Source organism: Pristiophorus japonicus, chromosome 4 (genome assembly GCF_044704955.1).
Source record: "Pristiophorus japonicus isolate sPriJap1 chromosome 4, sPriJap1.hap1, whole genome shotgun sequence".
Taxonomy (NCBI): Eukaryota; Metazoa; Chordata; class Chondrichthyes; family Pristiophoridae; genus Pristiophorus; species Pristiophorus japonicus.
In genome coordinates this window covers 128,799,859-128,818,706 of record NC_091980.1, presented here as the reverse complement: position 1 = coordinate 128,818,706, position 18,848 = coordinate 128,799,859, and the positions used below count along the sequence as shown (strand labels likewise).

Genomic DNA, 18,848 nt, shown 5'->3' with positions numbered 1-18,848 from the left:
CCTTTTTTAAACAGAGACGTTACATTAGCTGCTTTCCAATCTGCTGGTACCTCCCCAGAGTCCAGAGAATTTTGGCAGATTATAACGAATGCATCTGCTATAACTTCCGCCATCTCTTTTAATACCCTGGGATGCATTTCATCAGGACCAGGGGACTTGTCTACCTTGAGTCCCATTAGCCTGTCCAGCACTACCCCCCTAGTGATAGTAATTGTCTCAAGGTCCTCCCTTCCCACATTCCTGTGACCAGCAATTTTTGGCATGGTTTTTTGTGTCTTCCACTGTGAAGACCGAAGCAAAATAATTGTTTAAGGTCTCAGCCATTTCCACATTTCCCATTATTAAATCCCCTTTCTCATCTTCTAAGGGACCAACATTTACTTTAGTCACTTTTTTCCGTTTTATATATCTGTAAAAGCTTTTACTATCTTTTTATGTTTTGCGCACGTTTACTTTCGTAATCTATCTTTCCTTTCTTTATTTCTTTTTTAGTCATTCTTTGCTGTTGTTTAAAATTTTCCCAGTCTTCTAGTTTCCCACTAACCTTGGCCACCTTATACGCATTGGTTTTTAATTTGATACTCTCCTTTATTTCCTTGGTTATCCACGGCTGATTATCCCTTCTCTTATCGCCCTTCTTTTTCACTGGAATATATTTTTGTTGCGCACTATGAAAGAGCTTCTTAAAAGTCCTCCACTGTTCCTCAATTGTGCTACCATTAAGTCTGTGTTTCCAGTCTACTTTAGCCAACTCTGCCCTCATCCCACTGTAGTCCCCTTTGTTTAAGCATAGTACGCTCGTTTGAGACACAACTTCCTCATCCTCAATCTGTATTACAAATTCAACCATACTGTGATCACTCATTCCGAGAGGATCTTTTACTAGGAGATCGTTTATTTTTCCTGTCTCATTACACAGGACCAGATCTAAGATAGCTTGCTCCCTTGTAGGTTCTGTAACATACTTTTCTAAGAAACAATCCCGTATGCATTCTATGATTTCCTCCTCAAGGCTACCCCGTGCGATTTGATTTGACCAATCGATATGTAGGTTAAAATCCCCCATGACTACTGCCATTTCTTTTTCACATGCCTCCATTATTCCCTTGATTATTGCCCGCCCCACCTTGAAGTTTTTATTTGGGGGCCTATAAACTACGCCCACCAGTGACTTTTTCCCCTTACTATCTCTAATCTCCACCCACAATGATTCAACATTTTGTTCATTAGAGCCAATATCGTCTCTCACAACTGCCCTGATATCATCCTTTATTAACAGATCTACCTCACCTCCTTTCCCTTCTTGTTTATCTTTCCGAATCGTCAGATATCCCTGTATGTTTAATTCCCAGTCTTGGCCTCCCTGCAACCATGTTTCTGTAATGGCCACCAAATCATGCCCATTTGTAATGATTTGTGCCGTCAACTCATTTACTTTATTTCGAATGCTGCGTGCGTTTCGGTAGAGTGTTTTAATCCTAGTTTTTAAAACATGATTTTTAGTTTTGCCCCCTCCTGCAGCCCCTTTATATTCAGTGGCCCTTTTTGTTTTTTGCCTTGGGTTTCTCTGCCCTCCACTTTTACTCATCTCCTTTCTGTCTTTTGCTTTTGTCTCCTTTTTGTTTCCCTCTGTCTCCCTGCATTGTTTCCCATCCCCCTGCCATATTAGTTTAACTCTTCCCCAACAGCACTAGCAAACACTCCCCCTCGGACATGGGTTCCGGTCCTGCCCAGGGTCCTGCCCAACGAGAACTGGGTTTCATGGTACATCAGTCATTGAAAGTTGGCATGCAAGTACAGCAGGCAGTGAAGAAGGCAAATGGCATGTTGGCCTTCATAACGAAAGGATTTGAGTATAGGAGCAGGGAGTTCTTACTGCAGTTGTAGAGGGCCTTGATGAGGCCACACCTTGAATATTGTGTACAGTTTTGGTCCCCTAATCTGAGGAAGGACATTCTTATTTTTGAGGGATTACAGCAAAGGTTCACCAGACTGATTCCCGGGATGGCAGCACTGACATGTGAAGAAAGACTGGATCGACAAGGTTATATTCACTAGAATTTCTCATGGAAACATATAAAATTCTGATGGGATTGGACAGCTTAGATGCAGGAAGAATGTTCCCAATGTAGGGGAAGTCCAGAACCAGGGATCATAGTCTAAGGTTAAGCGGTAAGCCATTTAGGGCCGAGATGAGGAGAAACTGCTTCACTCAGACAATTGTGAACCTGTGGAATTCTCTACCACAGAAAGCTGTTGAGGCCAGTTCGTTCGATATATTCAAAAGGGAGTTAGATGTGACCCTTATGGCTAAAGGGATCAAGGGGTATGGAGAGAAAGCAGGATGAAGTTGCATGATCAGCCATGATCATATTGAATGGGGGTGCACACTCGAAGGGCCGAATGGCCTACTCCTGCACCTATTTTCTACATTTTCTATGTTTCTATGTTTAAAATCTGTTACATCTCTAACTTTTTCCAGTTCTGACGAAAGGTCATCGACCTGAAACTTTAACTTTTTTTCTCTCTCCATCGATGCTGCCTGACCTGTTGAGTATTTCCAGCATTTTCTGTTTTGCTTTCAGATTTCCAGCACCCGCAGTATTTTGCTTTTGTTCCTTTTCTTCTTTTAAGTAACTGAGCACATTTTCAGATCAATGTCATGTGACCTTGCATTGAACAAGAACTACTTCTGCTAAGAAATTGGTTGTGATCTTGTTCAAACCCCCTAATTTGTGTGGGCATGTGGCTGTTTTAATCTCTTCCCCTCCAGATTACTGACTTTGGTTCAATGGTGGCCTAAGATGGTCATAGCTACAAGTCTAATCTTCGCCTTTAACTGGTTTTAAAGTTGGGTGAACTGGAGAAAGAGATTTCAGTGTAATCTGGTCACAATAAGACCTTGCCCCTCATGTTTGAACCTCTTTGCCAAGTGTGTGCTGTTACAGTACAGAGTCTGCACCTTCTGGATAGACAACCCCCAAGAATTACTGCTGATAGTCTTTCTATTTTGGGAACACCAGGAAAGTGTTCGCTGAAACAGGTATCGATCCAAAGCACAAGGAACGTCAGATGAGGCCTCACTAAATTTGCATAGCGTACTGAAAGGAAGAATTGGTAACATAGTTGGGTATCTTAATGTAAATTGCTAATTTCTACACTAGACATAACTACCAGCTTCTATGAACTAGGCCAATTTTCATGGAGAATGAAAAGAGAAGATATAACCTTTTTTCAAGCTGTATGTTAGGGGTACAATAGTGCAGTAGTTATGTTACTGGACTAGTAATCCAGAGGCCTGGACCAATAATACACAGAATGTGAGTTCAAATCCCACCATCATTTGGATTCAGTTTAAAATTTAAAACAAACTGATATCAGTAACCATGGACTTTTAGGATTGTGACTTATATGTGACTCCATTTGCACAGTAATGTGGTTGATTCTTACCTGCCCTCTGAAGTGACTGAGCAAAGCGTCTCTCAACCATTGAGCACCTGAACATGGTTCATGAAGGAGTCTCACCAGCACCTTCTCAGGGCCACTAGGGATGGGCAATAAATGTTGGCCTTGCCAGCGACATCCAAGCTTGGGTATATTGCAAATTTAGACAAAGCTCTAAGTAATGAGACCTAACCTCCAATAATTCCTCCAATAGTTACCTGGCTGCTTGCTGTGCAGCACTTGGCTCAAGCTCCTACTGTTTGTTTCAATCTTGTTTCATATCTCCCAGCCTCTCTGCGCTCAGCTCTAACACGTGTTCTAACATGGGAGATGAGTCTGGGAACACCGGAGGCAGATAACGTGGAGATTTCACAGATGATTGAGATAGATATTGGCGTAATGGGTAACTGCGAGCTTTTAGTTTCGAGGATCATTCAAATGGACTCAGTGGGTAGCACTCTAGTCTCTGAGTCAGAGGTAGTGGGTTCAAGTCCCCACTCTGGAGACGTGAGCACAAAATCTCGGCTTACACTGCAGTGCAGTAATGAGGGAGTGCTGCACTGTCGGAGTTGTCGTCATTCAGATGAGATGTTTAACAATAGCCCCGACTGCCCTCTGAGCTTGACATAAAAGATCCCATAGCACTACTTTGAAGAAGAACAGGGGAGTTATCTCCGGTGTCCTGGCCAATATTTATTCCTCAACCAATATCACTGAAAGCAGATAATGTGGTCATGTTCACCTTGCTGTTTGTGGAGCCTTGCTGTGTGCAAATTGCAAGCCACAATACCTACATTAAAACAGTGACTGCGCTTCAAAAAGTACTTCATTGGCTGTAAAGCACTCAGGGACATCCTGAGTTTGTGAAAGGCGCTATATAAATGCACGTCTTTCTTTTTGGACTGTCGTCTATTTCATTGTTTCGCATTTTCATGATAAAAAACACGAACTGAACATCCCATGGTCCCCTCCACATTCGAGCTGATGTGTGTACAGGTGCTCACTAAACTTGGAAGTGATGGAGTATCTGAGTATTTGTGTTTGACACATTTGCATTCGTCTGATCTACTTTTGGTTGCTTTGCACACTCACTGATCTGTTTGGATGTTGCAGCAAACCCGCAGATACCTTCAAATGACCAACCCACAGAACCATCCAGAACTATTAAAAAGACACTGACTCGCAAACAACAGAGGATTTAATTAATCTTTCAAGGTGGCCATTCATTTTCCAGGCAGAGCACGGTCGATGGGGTATTCTCTCTGTCTGCCTGCCTCTCTTCTGTGGCTATGTCTGTGCCCGGGTGTCCCTGGAGAGGGAGCACGCTGTGTCTGAAGGTATGCTTGATGCTTTCCGTGACCGGTGGGCACCAGAGGGACTGGAGTGCAGCGTGGATAAAAGGAACTAAATTAAAATTTGAAAAGTTTTTATGTTTGGAACTTATTGCTTATTCCCCCTTATAAAGGGGGCACTTATGGTTTAAGATTTTCCCAATTCATTAGTCTAAAGAGTCGAGGATTCATTTAAACCTGTGATTCTGGATATCTGAACTGTGTTTGAGGAAAGTTAGGACAATTGAGATGCTCATTGAGTTGTCAGCCAATGATGCTCGTTCTTCAAAGATCTGACTGGCTCTGGGAGTCCATCTCCCCTCCTCCCATTACTTGATTGTGCTCTGAGAGGCTGCAAATTCTGATTGGGTATTGAGGACTGTCACTTATCATCTAGTCAGCCACGCCCTGGATTATCCAGCAGTATATATACAGGAGTTTGCGGTTGTTTAAAATTCAGCTTGTTACTACAATAAAGTTTAGATTTGTATTAAAGAATCAAGATGACTTCTTACGAGCGTCAGAACTACCACCAGGATTGTGAGGATGCTGTCAACAAGCAGATCAAACTTGCCACTGAGAGGACTGACCCTCATGTAAGTTCTTAATTTAATTTGGGCTTTTGGTTCAGTTGGTTATGAAACCTTGCTGTGCTTGGGCCTATTCAATGAAGTCCACACCAAAAAGCTTTGTGTTGGTGTCTACATTTTTTGTTTGGGAAGCAGTGGGAAGGGATGGAGGAAGTTGGTCTATTGTGGACAGTGACTAGTAAATGTGTCCCAGTGATCCCAGGATCTGAGCACCTATTGTGCAACATGTTTAATCTAATTGTGCAATAATTCTATCCATCTCAATTGCACCACTTGACTATCCTCCAGTTCAAGAGGATTAAAATTCAAACTCTGAAGGGGAAGCTGACATTCCTTGATATCTGCTGCTGGACATAACTAGTTTCCCTCTTTCAGTTGTGTGACTTCCTGGAGTCCCAGTACTTGGATGAACAAGTGAAGATGATCAAGAAGCTTGGAGATCACATCACCAACCTGAAGAGACTGGGAGCCCCTGAGAATGGCATGGGGGAGTACCTGTTTGACAAGCGCAGCCTTGGGGAGTGACTAAACTGACTGATGGGATCAAGCTTATTGGGTTTATTTATATAATTGGGACTCCCATGCTGTTTGGCATGATGGCTTGTGACTTTGTACAAAGAGTTGAGACCTGGGCTCCTGATGTGTAACATAACCTTAAATAAACTGTTCAACATTAGACTGGGTTTTGTCTCCGTGTATGTTTGAGTGGTTGCATAATTACCATAATGTGCTTTACATCAAACAAGAATTATACTGTGGTGTTAAGGGAAACAGGCCTGCGAAATTTGTTTTTCCTCTGGTGTATTGAGTTGGATGTTCAGACACATGTTGGTGGGTGTGGTCAGACCATTAACAGCCACAAGATATTGACTGAGGGACAAAGCATGGTCAGAGATAGGGTTTAGGTAGTGTCTTAAAGTTTAGAGAGGGAACACCAGTGCCATGGATCTAGACAAAAGAATAAAAATGCCTGTTGCCAATAGTGAACATTCTCTCTGCCCTTTATATGAATGACAACTCAAATAACAAAATACAAATTGCTGTAATGTTTTCCTGCAAATTAGTTTCACCATTTCAGACCAAAAAGGAAAGAGTCCTGACTTGGCATCCTATTAAGTGTATCGGCCCTGCAATTAGCAGTTTGTATTCAGTAGTTGCTGCAGATCCTGTTCTGTTATTGCAGGTTGTTCTGTAACTGAACTCGCCACTGCTGCTGTGGACTTTGGCCTGCTTTTGTAGGCAGAGTAGCATCTTCTGTACAGACCAGCAATGTCTGAGTGCATTGAACCCCGGCGACTACAATTGGGTGAGGTGGGAAAGCAACAGGTGGCATCAGCTTGCTGTCACAGCTACATTGGTTAGTGTGGTGGTTCTGGGACAACTTCTCTTCTGCCCTCCCATCATTATTGAATGACTTGCCAACATGATCTATGATTACATGAATAATGTATTAAAGGATTACCTGTACTCAAACAAAATATAATCCTTTGTGAAGGGTGGGTAAATGTATTTCTTTAAATGCACAAAGCAAAAGGTCCAAGGTTTTAAACATTTCCCCCACCCCAGGCCTCAATGCCTAATACCTCCATTCATAATCTCAATTATCCATTTGTATTTAGTTCCATTGTGCATTTTGTACCAAATAGCAATTGTCCTGTCCACATTCAGTTTCTCCATTTCTCTGATTCACATGTTCATGCTCAACTCCAAGCCATCGTCCAAATCGAAAGCATAGGCCTTGCACTAAACAGCAGTAAGACAAAGGTCAGGTCCTCCACCCGCCACACATCACAGCAACTCTTTCCCTCTCTTTTCCCCACTCCTCCCTGATCATCGTCCATGGCATAGCCTTGGATAATGTGGACCATTTTCCATATTTTGGGAGCCAATTGTCAGCAAGGGCAGATGTCGATGAGGTCCAGTGCAGAATTCTGTCGCCTGAGGAAGAGTGTTTGAAGACTAGGATCTCAAAACTGGCACCAAGTTTATGGTTTACAGGGCAGCAGTGATACCCTCTGCCTATATGGCTGAGATGTGGACTATTTACAACAGACATCTTAAAACACTGGATAAGTAACAGTAGCACTGATTCCGCAAGATCCTGTAAATCCATTGGAAGGAAAGATGCACCAGCGGCAGTGTTCTCGTTGAGGTCAACATCCCCAGCATCGAAGCACTGACCATGCTCGATCAGCTCCGTTGGGTGGGTCACATCGTCCGCATGCTCGACACGAGACTCCCAAAGCAAGCGCTCTACTTGGAGCTTCATCGTGGCAGGCGATCTGCAGGTGGGCAGAGGAAACACTTCAAGGACACTCAAAGCCTCCTTGATAAAGTACAACATCCCCACCAGTACCTGGGAATGCCTGGCCTAAGACTGCCCTAAATGGAGGAAGAGCATCCAGGATGCCATTGAGCACGTCGAATCTCATCACCGAGAGCAAGCAGAAACCAAGCACAGACAGCGGAAAGAGTGTGCGTCAACCCAGGCTCTCCACATGCCTTTCCTTCAACCTCCTGTCTGCCCCACCTGTGATAGAAACTGTAAGTCCCACATTGGTCACTTCAACCTGAACTCACATTTGAAGTGGAAGCAAGCAAGTGGAGGGACTGCCGATGATGGTCCCGACCCAGACCGGGTAGGGTCGGAAGATTGGATATTCATGAACGAGATGGGTTTTTTGGCAATCCTCTAGTTTTATGATCAGCAGTACTGAGACTAGCTTTTTAACTCCAGATTTAATTTTGACTATCATTAGTCCAGGCCTCTGGATTACTTTTCTAACAACAGAAATAAGAGAAGGAGTAGGTCTTTTGGCCCCTCGTGTCTGCTCTGCCATTCACTAAGATCATGGCTGATCTAAATTGACCTCCACTACATTCCCCTGCCCTTTCCCCATAACCCTTGACTCCCTTATCATTCAGAAATCTGTCCAACTCCACCTTAAATATATTCAATGACCACAGCTCTCTGGTGTAGAGAATTCCAAAGAGTCAACCCTTGGAGAGAAGAAATTCTTCCTCATTTGCATTTTAAATGGGTGACCCCTTATTCTGAAACTGTGCCCCATGAGGGGAAACCTCCTCTCTGCATCTACCATGTCAAGCCCCCACAGAATCTTATACATTTCAATATGATTATATCTCAGTCTTCTAAACTCCAATGAGTATAGGCCCAACCTGCTTATCCTTACTCCATATGATAACACATTCATCTCGGGAATCAACCCCATGAACTCGGGTAAATAGATACTTCTCCTGAAACTCTTCCCCCTGTTTTCCCCATCTATCATGTTGCACAAATTTTAACCCAATACCAGCAGCTCCACCATAACTGTGTCCACTTGTGTTTGTGCATTTTGTACCAAGTAGCAATGGGACTAATCATCCTTTCCAAATCCTACTGAATCTCCATCTGTCCCCTTCTCATCCATGAATGGATTCAAATGTTGTTACTAGAGCTGCAATAATCCAATGTTTACAAGTTAATTAAGCACTTTGAGAACTGCACTGGGTGCAATTAAATTGTCTCCTTTAGTCTTTCCATGTGTTTTTTTTTGTTGTGGAATGTGGGCGCCACTGGCAAGGCCAGCTTTTATTGCTCATCACTAATTGCCCTTGAGGGTTGTGGTGAGCCACCTTGAACCGCTGCAGGCCTTGTGGTGAAGGTACTCCCACAGTGCTTTTAGGGAGGGAGTGCCATGATTTTGACCCAGTGATGAAGAAGGAATGGCTATATATTTCCAAGTCAGGGTGGTGTAAACATAGAAACATAGAAACATAGAAAATAGGTGCAGGAGCAGGCCATTCAGCCCTTCTAGCCTGCACCGCCATTCAATGAGTTCATGGCTGAACATGAAACTTCAGTACCCCCTTCCTGCTTTCTCGCCATAACCCTTGATCCCCCGAGTAGTAAGGACTTCATCTAACTCCCTTTTGAATATATTTAGTGAATTGGCCTCAACTACTTTCTGTGGTAGAGAATTCCACAGGTTCACCACTCTCTGGGTGAAGAAGTTTCTCCTCATCTCGGTCCTAAATGGCTTACCCCTTATCCTCAGACTGTGACCCCTGGTTCTGGACCTCCCCAACATTGGGAACATTCTTTCTGCATCTAACCTGTCTAAACCCGTCAGAATTTTAAACGTTTCTATGAGGTCCCCTCTCATTCTTCTGAACTCCAGTGAATACAAGCCCAATTGATCCAATCTTTCTTGATAGGTCAGTCCCGCCATCCCGGGAATCAGTCTGGTGAACCTTCGCTGCACTCCCTCAATAGCAAGAATGTCCTTCCTCAAGTTAGGAGACCAAAACTGTACACAATACTCCAGGTGTGGCCTCACCAAGGCCCTGTACAACTGTAGCAACACCTCCCTGCCCCTGTATTCAAATCCCCTCGCTATGAAGGCCAACATGCCATTTGCTTTCTTAACCGCCTGCTGTACCTGCATGCCAACCTTCAATGACTGATGTACCATGACACCCAGGTCTCGTTGCACCTTCCCTTTTCCTAATCTGTCACCATTCAGATAATAGTCTGTCTCTCTGTTTTTACCACCAAAGTGGATAACCTCACATTTATCCACATTATACTTCATCTGCCATGCATTTGCCCACTCACCTAACCTATCCAAGTCACTCTGCAGCCTAATAGCATCCTCCTCGCAGCTCACACTGCCACCCAACTTAGTATCATCCGCAAATTTGGAGATACTGCATTTAATCCCCTCGTCTAAATCATTAATGTACAATGTAAACAGCTGGGGCCCCAGCACAGAACCTTGCGGCACTCCACTAGTCACTGCCTGCCATTCTGAAAAGTACCCGTTTACTCCTACTCTTTGCTTCCTGTCTGACAACCAGTTCTCAATCCACGTCAGCACACTACCCCCAATCCCATGTGCTTTAACTTTGCACATTAATCTCTTGTGTGGGACCTTGTCGAAAGCCTTCTGAAAGTCCAAATATACCACATCAACTGGTTCTCCTTTGTCCACTTTACTGGAAACATCCTCAAAAAATTCCAGAAGATTTGTCAAGCATGATTTCCCTTTCACAAATCCATGCTGACTTGGACCTATCATGTCACCATTTTCCAGATGCACTGCTATGACATCCTTAATAATTGATTCCATCATTTTACCCACTACTGAGGTCAGGCTGACCGGTCTATAATTCCCTGTTTTCTCTCTCCCTCCTTTTTTAAAAAGTGGGGTTACATTGGCTACCCTCCACTCCATAGGAACTGATCCAGAGTCAATGGAATGTTGGAAAATGACTGTCAATGCATCCGCTATTTCCAAGGCCACCTCCTTAAGTACTCTAGGATGCAGGCCATCAGGCCCTGGGGATTTATCGGCCTTCAATCCCATCAATTTCCCCAACACAATTTCCCGACTAATAAAGATTTCCCTCAGTTCCTCTTCCTTACTAGACCCTCTGACCCCTTTTATATCCGGAAGGTTGTTTGTATCCTCCTTAGTGAATACCGAACCAAAGTACTTGTTCAATTGATCCGCCATTTCTTTGTTCCCCGTTATGACTTCCCCTGATTCTGACTGCAGGGGACCTACGTTTGTCTTCACCAACCTTTTTCTCTTTACATACCTATAGAAACTTTTGCAATCCGCCTTAATGTTCCCTGCAAGCTTCTTCTCGTACTCCATTTTCCCTGTCCTAATCAAACCCTTTGTCCTCCTCTTGGAGGAGAATTTGCAGGTGGTGGTCCCATGTGCCTGCTGCCCTTGTCCTTCTATGGTAGAGTTCGCGGGTTGGCAGGTGCTGCTGAAGAAACCTTGGTGAGTTGCTGCAGTGCATCTTGTAGATGATACTAGGTTCTGTAACACACTGTTCTAAGAAACAATTCTATGAATTCCTCCTCAAGGCTACCCCGTGCGATTTGATTTGACCAATCGATATGTCGGTTAAAATCCCCCATGATTACTGCCGTTCCTTTTTCACATGCCTCTATTATTCTCTTGATTATTGTCCGCCCCACCGTGAAGTTATTATTTGGGGACTATATAAACTATGCCCACCAGTGACTTTTTCCCCTTACTATCTCTAATCTCCACCCACAATGATTCAACATTTTGTTCATTCGAGCCAATATCATCTCTCACAACTGCCCTGATATCATCCTCTATTAACAGAGCTACCCCACCTCCTTTCCCTTCATGTCTATCCTTCCGAATTGTCAGATACCCCTGTATGTTTAATTCCCAGTCTTGGCCACCCTGCAACACGTTTCTGTAATGGCCACCAAATCATACCCATTTGTAATGATTTGTGCCATCAACTCATTTACTTTATTTTGAATGCTGCGTGCTTTTAGGTTGAGTGTTTTAATACTAGTTTTTAAACCAAGATTTTTAGTTTTGACTCCTCCTGTAGCCCCTTTATATTCATACATATTGTCCCTTCCTATCACCTTGTGGTTTACACTTATCCCAGTGCTACTCTGCTCTGTTGCCTCCTGCCTTTTGCATTCTTCCTTGGGGTCCTTTTCATCTGTGCTCTCACCCACTCTAACTAGCTCAGAGCTCTCTCCTGGGTTCCGAATACTCCTCGCATTGAGGCACTGAGCTTTCAGGCTTGCCTTTTTATTACACTTTGACCCTTTAGAATTTTGCTGTACATTGGCACTTTTTGTTTTTTGCCTTGGGTTTCTCTGCCCTCCACTTTTACTCATATCCTTTCTGTCTTTTGCTTCTGTCTCCATTTTGTTTCCCTCTGTCTCCCTGCATTGGTTCCCATCCCCCTGCCATATTAGTTTAACTCCTCCCCAACAGCACTAGCAAACACTTCCCCTCGGACATTGGTTCTGGTCCTGCCTAAGTGCAGACCGTCCGGTTTGTACTGGTCCCCCCTCTCCCAGAACCGATTCCAATGCCCCAGGAATTTGAATCCCTCCCTGCTGCACCACTGCTCAAGCCACGTATTTTTCTGCGCTATCCTGCGATTCCTACTCTAACTAGCACGTGGCACTGGTAGCAATCCAGAGATTACTACTTTTGTGGTCCTACTTTTTAATTTAGCTCCTAGCTCCTTAAATTCATCTCGTAGCACCTCATCCCTTTTTTACCTATGTCGTTGGTACCAATGTGCACCATGACAACTGGCTGTTCTCCCTCCCTTTTCATGCACAAGCAGATTTACAAGGGTTTCATACAATGATAGACCTGCCTCCAATCAGGAGATCGCTTTCTTATGTTCCAACACAGCCCTGTTCGGGACTGCATTGTCTGGAACTTTGATTATGTTATTTGCAGTGAAATACATTTCTAACCGATCAACATATGCTTTAAAACGTTCCCGGTCGTGTCTCTCTTCCCCCAAATGTCCTATTACAGCTGCCATTTTAATCTCTAGCTGTTCACACTGTGTGCTGTATTTTACTTCGGATTTTGTAGCTTTTTTCCAAAGTCAGAAACTTCCGAAGTCTTTGTCAGCTGGCTGAATCCTGCCCCAACAAAATTTAAGCTTTAAATCATCTGAAAAATCCCATCTCGCCGCCAAATGTGATATATTCACAGAGCACAGCACACACAGGTTCTAACATGGCAGCTCTCTCGGAATCCTCCGGAATCTTCCTGGTTCTGTTTATTATTAACTATGCAGTTGCAGTACACAATACATCCACATCGACACTGTGGTGCTACAAACATTACAAGCTTGCAGACATTACACATACATATATGACTTTGCATTTATTTTGAGTGGTGCTGATTGTTTCTTTTAGTTGCACGAGTGTTACAAATCCTCCTGTGTACATTCATCTAAATCCAGGTCTCCCCATTGTAAACTGACTGGGGGGAAACTTTCTCAATGCAAATTGACTGCTCCAATAGTGCCTGAACTGGAAAAGAACTTCTTTGGCTCAGAAGTGCTTTGGGCTGTCCTGAATGAAAATCATATCAATGCAAGATTTGATTAACCTTGGGTGAATTGCTGAGATTCTTGTCTGAGTTAGAAGGACTCAGCACAGGTAATCAAAGGATATGGAGATCAGCCTTGAATGTGCAGTTGACGATCAACCATCTTAGAGAATGTTGGAGCAGGCTCAAGTGCCATTGGGCATGCTCCTGCTCCTAATTATGTTCTTTGCATGGAGTGGGGTGACCATTAACCAGATATATTTTGTGTTGCATACATAAACAGTTAACCATTAGTGTCGTTATGAGCTCAGAGTGAGGAATGCCTGTAGCTGAACCATATCCCGTTCACCATGTTAAATTTGTATCGAACCTTGGCTAGACAATACTTGGAATCCTGGGCACAGTTCTGGTCCCCGAAGAATCGTAATAGTACAGCACAAAAGGAAGCCATTTTGCCATCAAGTCACTGCTGGCTATTTCTGGTCCTTCCTCATAAACCCTGCAATTTTCTCTCCTTCACATTTTTCTAATTCCCTTGTAAATCAAAATATGTTAATTGAAAAATAAGCAACCCTTCAAAAACGTCAGGAGACAAAACCTAGTCCAATGTTGAACAGTTTATTTACAGTAATGTCCTTTTTGCACATCAAGAGCCCCACTCTCACAGCTCTTTGTACAAAGTCATAAGCCATCATTCCCGATAGGATAGGGGTCTAAGTTATCTAAATAAAGTATTAACACAATAAGCTTGATCCAGTCAGTCGGTTTAGTCACTCTCCCCCAGGGTGTGCTTGTCAAACAGGTACTCTCCCAGGCCATTCTCAGGGGCTCCCAGTCTCTTCAGGTTGGTGATGTGATCTCCAAGCTTCTTGATCATCTTCACTTGTTCATCCAAGTAGTGGGTCTCCAGGAAATCACACAACTGAAAGAGGGAAACTAGTTATGTCCAGCAGCAGATATCAAGGAATGCTAGCTTCCCCTTCAGAGTTTGAATTTTAATCCCCCTGAACTGGAGGATCATCAAGTGTTGCAATTGCGATTGATGGAATTACTGTATCATTAGATCAAACTTCCCACACAATAGGTGCTCAGATATTGGGATCACTGGGACACACTTACGAGTTGCTGTCCACATTCAGCCAACTTCCCCCATCCCTTCCCACTACTCCCAAATAGAGAGACCAGTGAGATACCAACAAAATTAAGTGTGGAGATCTTTTAATTAGGCCTAACAACAAGGTTCCACCACCTCCAACTTACACAAAAGATGACAACATTAAATTATTAAGAATTTACATGAGGGTCTGTCTGCTCAGTGGAGAATTTGTGCAGATCCAGCAGACTCTGGTTCACATTCTTCTCCATCTGCAGAGCTCTCTGCATCACCTCCAGACCATTGCTCCACTCATCCTGCTCTGGTTTCTGGAAAGAAAGAAAATTCTAAAATTGCACATAGTCTGGATCAAACAAACATTAGAGTGTATTGATGGAAATTAGGTGTGCAATCAAAAGTCTGCATTACCATGAACATATGTTAGCTTAATGGTAATGTTATATACCATCACAACCACTGCAGTCATATTTTTAAGGCAAATTGCTCAGATGTATTTAAGGGGAAGCTAGGAAAGTGCATGGGGAGAAAGAAATAGAACAATATGCTGATGGGGTGAGAAGACGCAAGGTGGGAGGAGACTCGCTGGAGTATAAACACCAGCAAAGACCAGTTTGGTCAAATGGCCTGTGCGCTGTAAATTGGAACCAATTGCTTATGCACGTATTGGGAACATTCCGTTTAAGGGGACAGACAGAAGGCCACTCCTTTATTGAATCCAACCTTGGTGTCCGCCAAGATGATTCGGCCTCCACGCCGATTCTGGAATTCCATCAGTTTCTCAGCATGCTCACGTTCCTCATGTGACTGCTCCTTGAAGAACTCAGCAAAGTGACGCAGGGCAACATCATCCCGGTCAAAGTAGAAGGACTGCAGAGAGATTAAAAAAATTATTTAAAAAACAAGTTGTTGGGTTTTGCATGGCAGACCCATCATCATGTGTACAGTACATAATTTCAAACTCAATATTTTGCTTTCTTTCAAGGGCCCGAAGTCTCACTGAACTTGGATATACATTGTCATGGAAACAATCTTTTCATATCATTACCAATTGGAAAACCACAGCCTAGCATCAAAGCCTTTATCAATTATTGAGGGAGATGGGAGAGAAAGTGTTCCAGATTTACACCACACTTGCAGCAAAGAATACTTCTAAATTCCTTCTAACTGGGCTAGCTCTAATTTTATTACATCCCCTCATTGCAAAGGCAAGGTAGGGAAAGTCCATGGAATGATTTAGAATGAGGATACAAATTCTGAATTCCATGCATCGAGTGCAGAATATTCTCCACATAAACTTCAACAAACATAAAGGTTGACAGGAATAAAGTCTTTAAGCTTCAAGATACACAGAATAGGCAGGCTGAATACAGCACAGAATTTAGTAAATTCACATGACATAGTTTCCATTGTGAAGTGGTCAAAAACATAAATAGGAAGAATAGAGCTCCATGTTGATCTGCTTGTTGACAGCATCTTCACAGTCCTGGTGGTAGCTCTGACGCACTTGAGACGCCATCTTGATTTTTTTTTTTTTAAGAACTCTGAACTTTGATGAAACACCAAACTGAAATGTAACCAACCGCAAACTCCTGTATTTATACTGCGGGATAATCCAGGGCGCGGCAGTCTCGATAGTGAGTGACATTCCTCATTACCCAATCAGAAGTTGCAGCCTCTCAGAGCACCAATCAAATAAAGAGAGGAACGGAGATAGACTCCCAGAGCCAGTCAGATCTTTGAAGAATGCGAATCATTGGCTGACAACTTAATAAGGATCCCAATTGTGCTAACTTTCCACAAACACAGTTCAAATATCCAGAATCACAGGTTTAATTGAATCCTCTAGTCTTTTGGCTAATCAATTTGTAGAATCATAACCCTCAAAAAAAAACCAAAAAACGGGGGGCATTTGAAAATTGTTTGGAGTGTTCCCCCCATGGGGCAATGTTGATGGTGATGACAGAACGAATTAGACAGTGGTCCATCTAGCAATCGTCAGCTCTTGTCGTGACGCAGGTGATATGCACCACTTTGCGGTCCCTCGCTCAGACAATGACATAGTCGAGCAGATGCCAGTTCGTGGAGCGAGGGTGTTGCCATGAGGCTTTATATTTGCCCATTTGACGGAACAGGGTATTGTTTATGACGAGGCTGTCTCCTAAGCATTTCATCAGGAGGAGGGTGCCATTGGATTGGCTTTCCCTACACCCTCTCTGCCGATCACACCTCCCCAGAGGTCTGTGTCCTGACCGACTCTGGCGTTAAAGTCACCAAGGAGGATCAGCTTGTCGCCCGTTGGGACTCGGGACAGGGATTGTTCGAGGCTGGAGTAGAATTCCTCTTTGGTCTCACCTGGAGCTTCCAGTGTTGGGGTGTATGTACGGAAGATCGTAATGCACTGGTTCCAGGCTAGGGTGAGCCGAAGAGTCATGAGGCATTCGTTTAACCAACGGGGGAGTCTCTGAGATGGCCCACAAGCTCGTTTTTTACTGCAAAGCCTACGCCATGGAGACAGCATTCTCCTTCTGGTTTGCCTTTCCTTGTTCTTTGAACTGGCCTTCCCCTGCCCGCTGGGTCTCACTTACAACGTGATATCTATGTTGAAGCATCTGAGTTCCTGGGCAAAGATTGCATGTGCGGCATTCCGGTCTATTGCTGTTGGGGTTGTCCATGAGGGTTCTGATGTTCCAGTTCCCGAACTTCTTTTAACGTGGGATGGCAGTTGCACACCAGCTACCACACGGGCTTGACAGAGCAAGGTCTTGGTCCCGTGGCAAGGAGATCCGAGACAAATGGGACTAGGTGTGTGTTAGGGTATGGGCAGCAGCGTTTTCAATAAGCTTAAATTCATGGAGCATGCAAGGCCAACATGAGAGCATTGAAATAGTCAATTCTAGAGTTAAAAAGGTACAGATGAGGGTTTCAGCAGCAGAAGAGCTGAGACAGTGGTGGAAACAGGTGCTGTTACATAGGTGGAAGTAGGCAGTTTTGGTAATGGAGCAGATATGTGATTGGAAGCTCAGGTCCGGGTCAAATAGCATGGCAAGTTATGAACTGTCTGGTTCAGCATGAAATAATGGCCTGGAAGAGGGATGGAGTCTGTGGCTATGAACGGAGTTTGTGGCAGGGATGTTTATTTTAAAAATAAGTGCCTGATTCATGTGGGCAACATTTTCATTAAGTCAATTTAACAACGTTTTTGTGCAGTTCTAATCCTGAGCTGACCGCACTCTAGATATGTTGCAGAATAGTGCAAGACATTGACTGATTGTGACATCATATTCTAGAATGCTAACACTCACTGAACCATGGGACATTGGGAGGTTAGACATACCGAGTGTAAGAGACAAGATGGGAACATACCCAACTTTCTTGGATATTTTTTCTTTCCTTGTTTTGGCCTCATTGGCCTATGTGGAAGAACGTGAGGCGGAAGCAGCTGAGAAGACTATGTAGGGGCAAAGCAGTCTATGAGCTCACACTGAGTGTCAAGAGAAAATGGAGGTGCAAATGATGTTAGAGGAGGCGATTAAGACTGGAGAAAGGTGGTTTGGATTTGTTCTTATCCACGATGAGCTTCAAATAATAGTATTTGACCGTGGAGAGGAAGAGGTGGATTGTGTCTAATCTGGCCGTGGACAGCAGGCTAAATCTTTGATTACGACGTGAATAATTTTGATTTTCAGAAACTTTGAAAATCTACAAACGAGAAGCACCTCAAATTTAGGTTTCACGCTAATTTCCATGAGGTATGTTTAAACTGGTGGTGATATCCACAACTTGACTCTCCACTGACTGACTGTGGGCACATCCCTCAGTTGCTGCGGCCCTTCATTGCTTGTCCCTCCCTGTATTGTGAATGAATACATTTGGAAGGGGAAATATAATTTGAGGCTCCATACATATATGACTTTGCATCTATTTTGAATGGTGTTGAGCGCTTCTTTTAGTTGGAGCAGTGTTACAAATCCACCTGTGTACATTCATCCAAATTCAGATCTCCCCATTGTAAACAGACTGTTGGGTGACCTTTCTGTGTGTATATTAGCTGCTACAAAACAGAGACTGAACTTCAAAAGAACTTCATTAGCTATGAAGTGCGTTGGGCTGTCCTGATAAAAAGGCATCCTATAAATGCAAGATTTGATCAACCTTGGCTCAGTTGCTAACACTCTTGTCTCTGAATCAATAGGTATCAGCACAGGGAATCAAAGGATATGGCGATCGGGCGGGACAGTGCAGTTGACGATCAATCATGATCTTACTGAATGGCGAAGCAGGCTCAAGGTGCCATTGGGCATGCTCCTGCTCCTAATTTTGTTCTTATGTTATTAGCATGAAGCAGGGTGAACATTGATCTGATATATTTTGTGATGCATATGTAAATAGTTAACCATTAGCTTAGTTCTGAGCTCAGAACGAGGAATGCCTGCAGCTGAACCTCATCGTGTTCAGCATGTTAAATTTTTATAGAACCTTGGCTGGATAATAC

The 18,848-nt window shown here is 43.5% G+C and overlaps 1 protein-coding gene across 1 annotated transcript; it reads right to left on the bottom strand.

The window, feature by feature from the left end:
- Positions 1-14,008: 14,008 nt before the first annotated feature.
- Positions 14,009-15,872, bottom strand: LOC139262521 (ferritin, higher subunit-like). The gene is made up of 5 exons (XM_070877694.1): positions 15,782-15,872; positions 15,354-15,385; positions 15,077-15,223; positions 14,539-14,664; positions 14,009-14,164 (listed from the first exon to the last, which is right to left on the bottom strand). The coding sequence occupies exons 1-5, from the start codon at positions 15,870-15,872 to the stop codon at positions 14,009-14,011; spliced, it is 552 nt and encodes a 183-aa protein (XP_070733795.1).
- Positions 15,873-18,848: the final 2,976 nt, after the last annotated feature.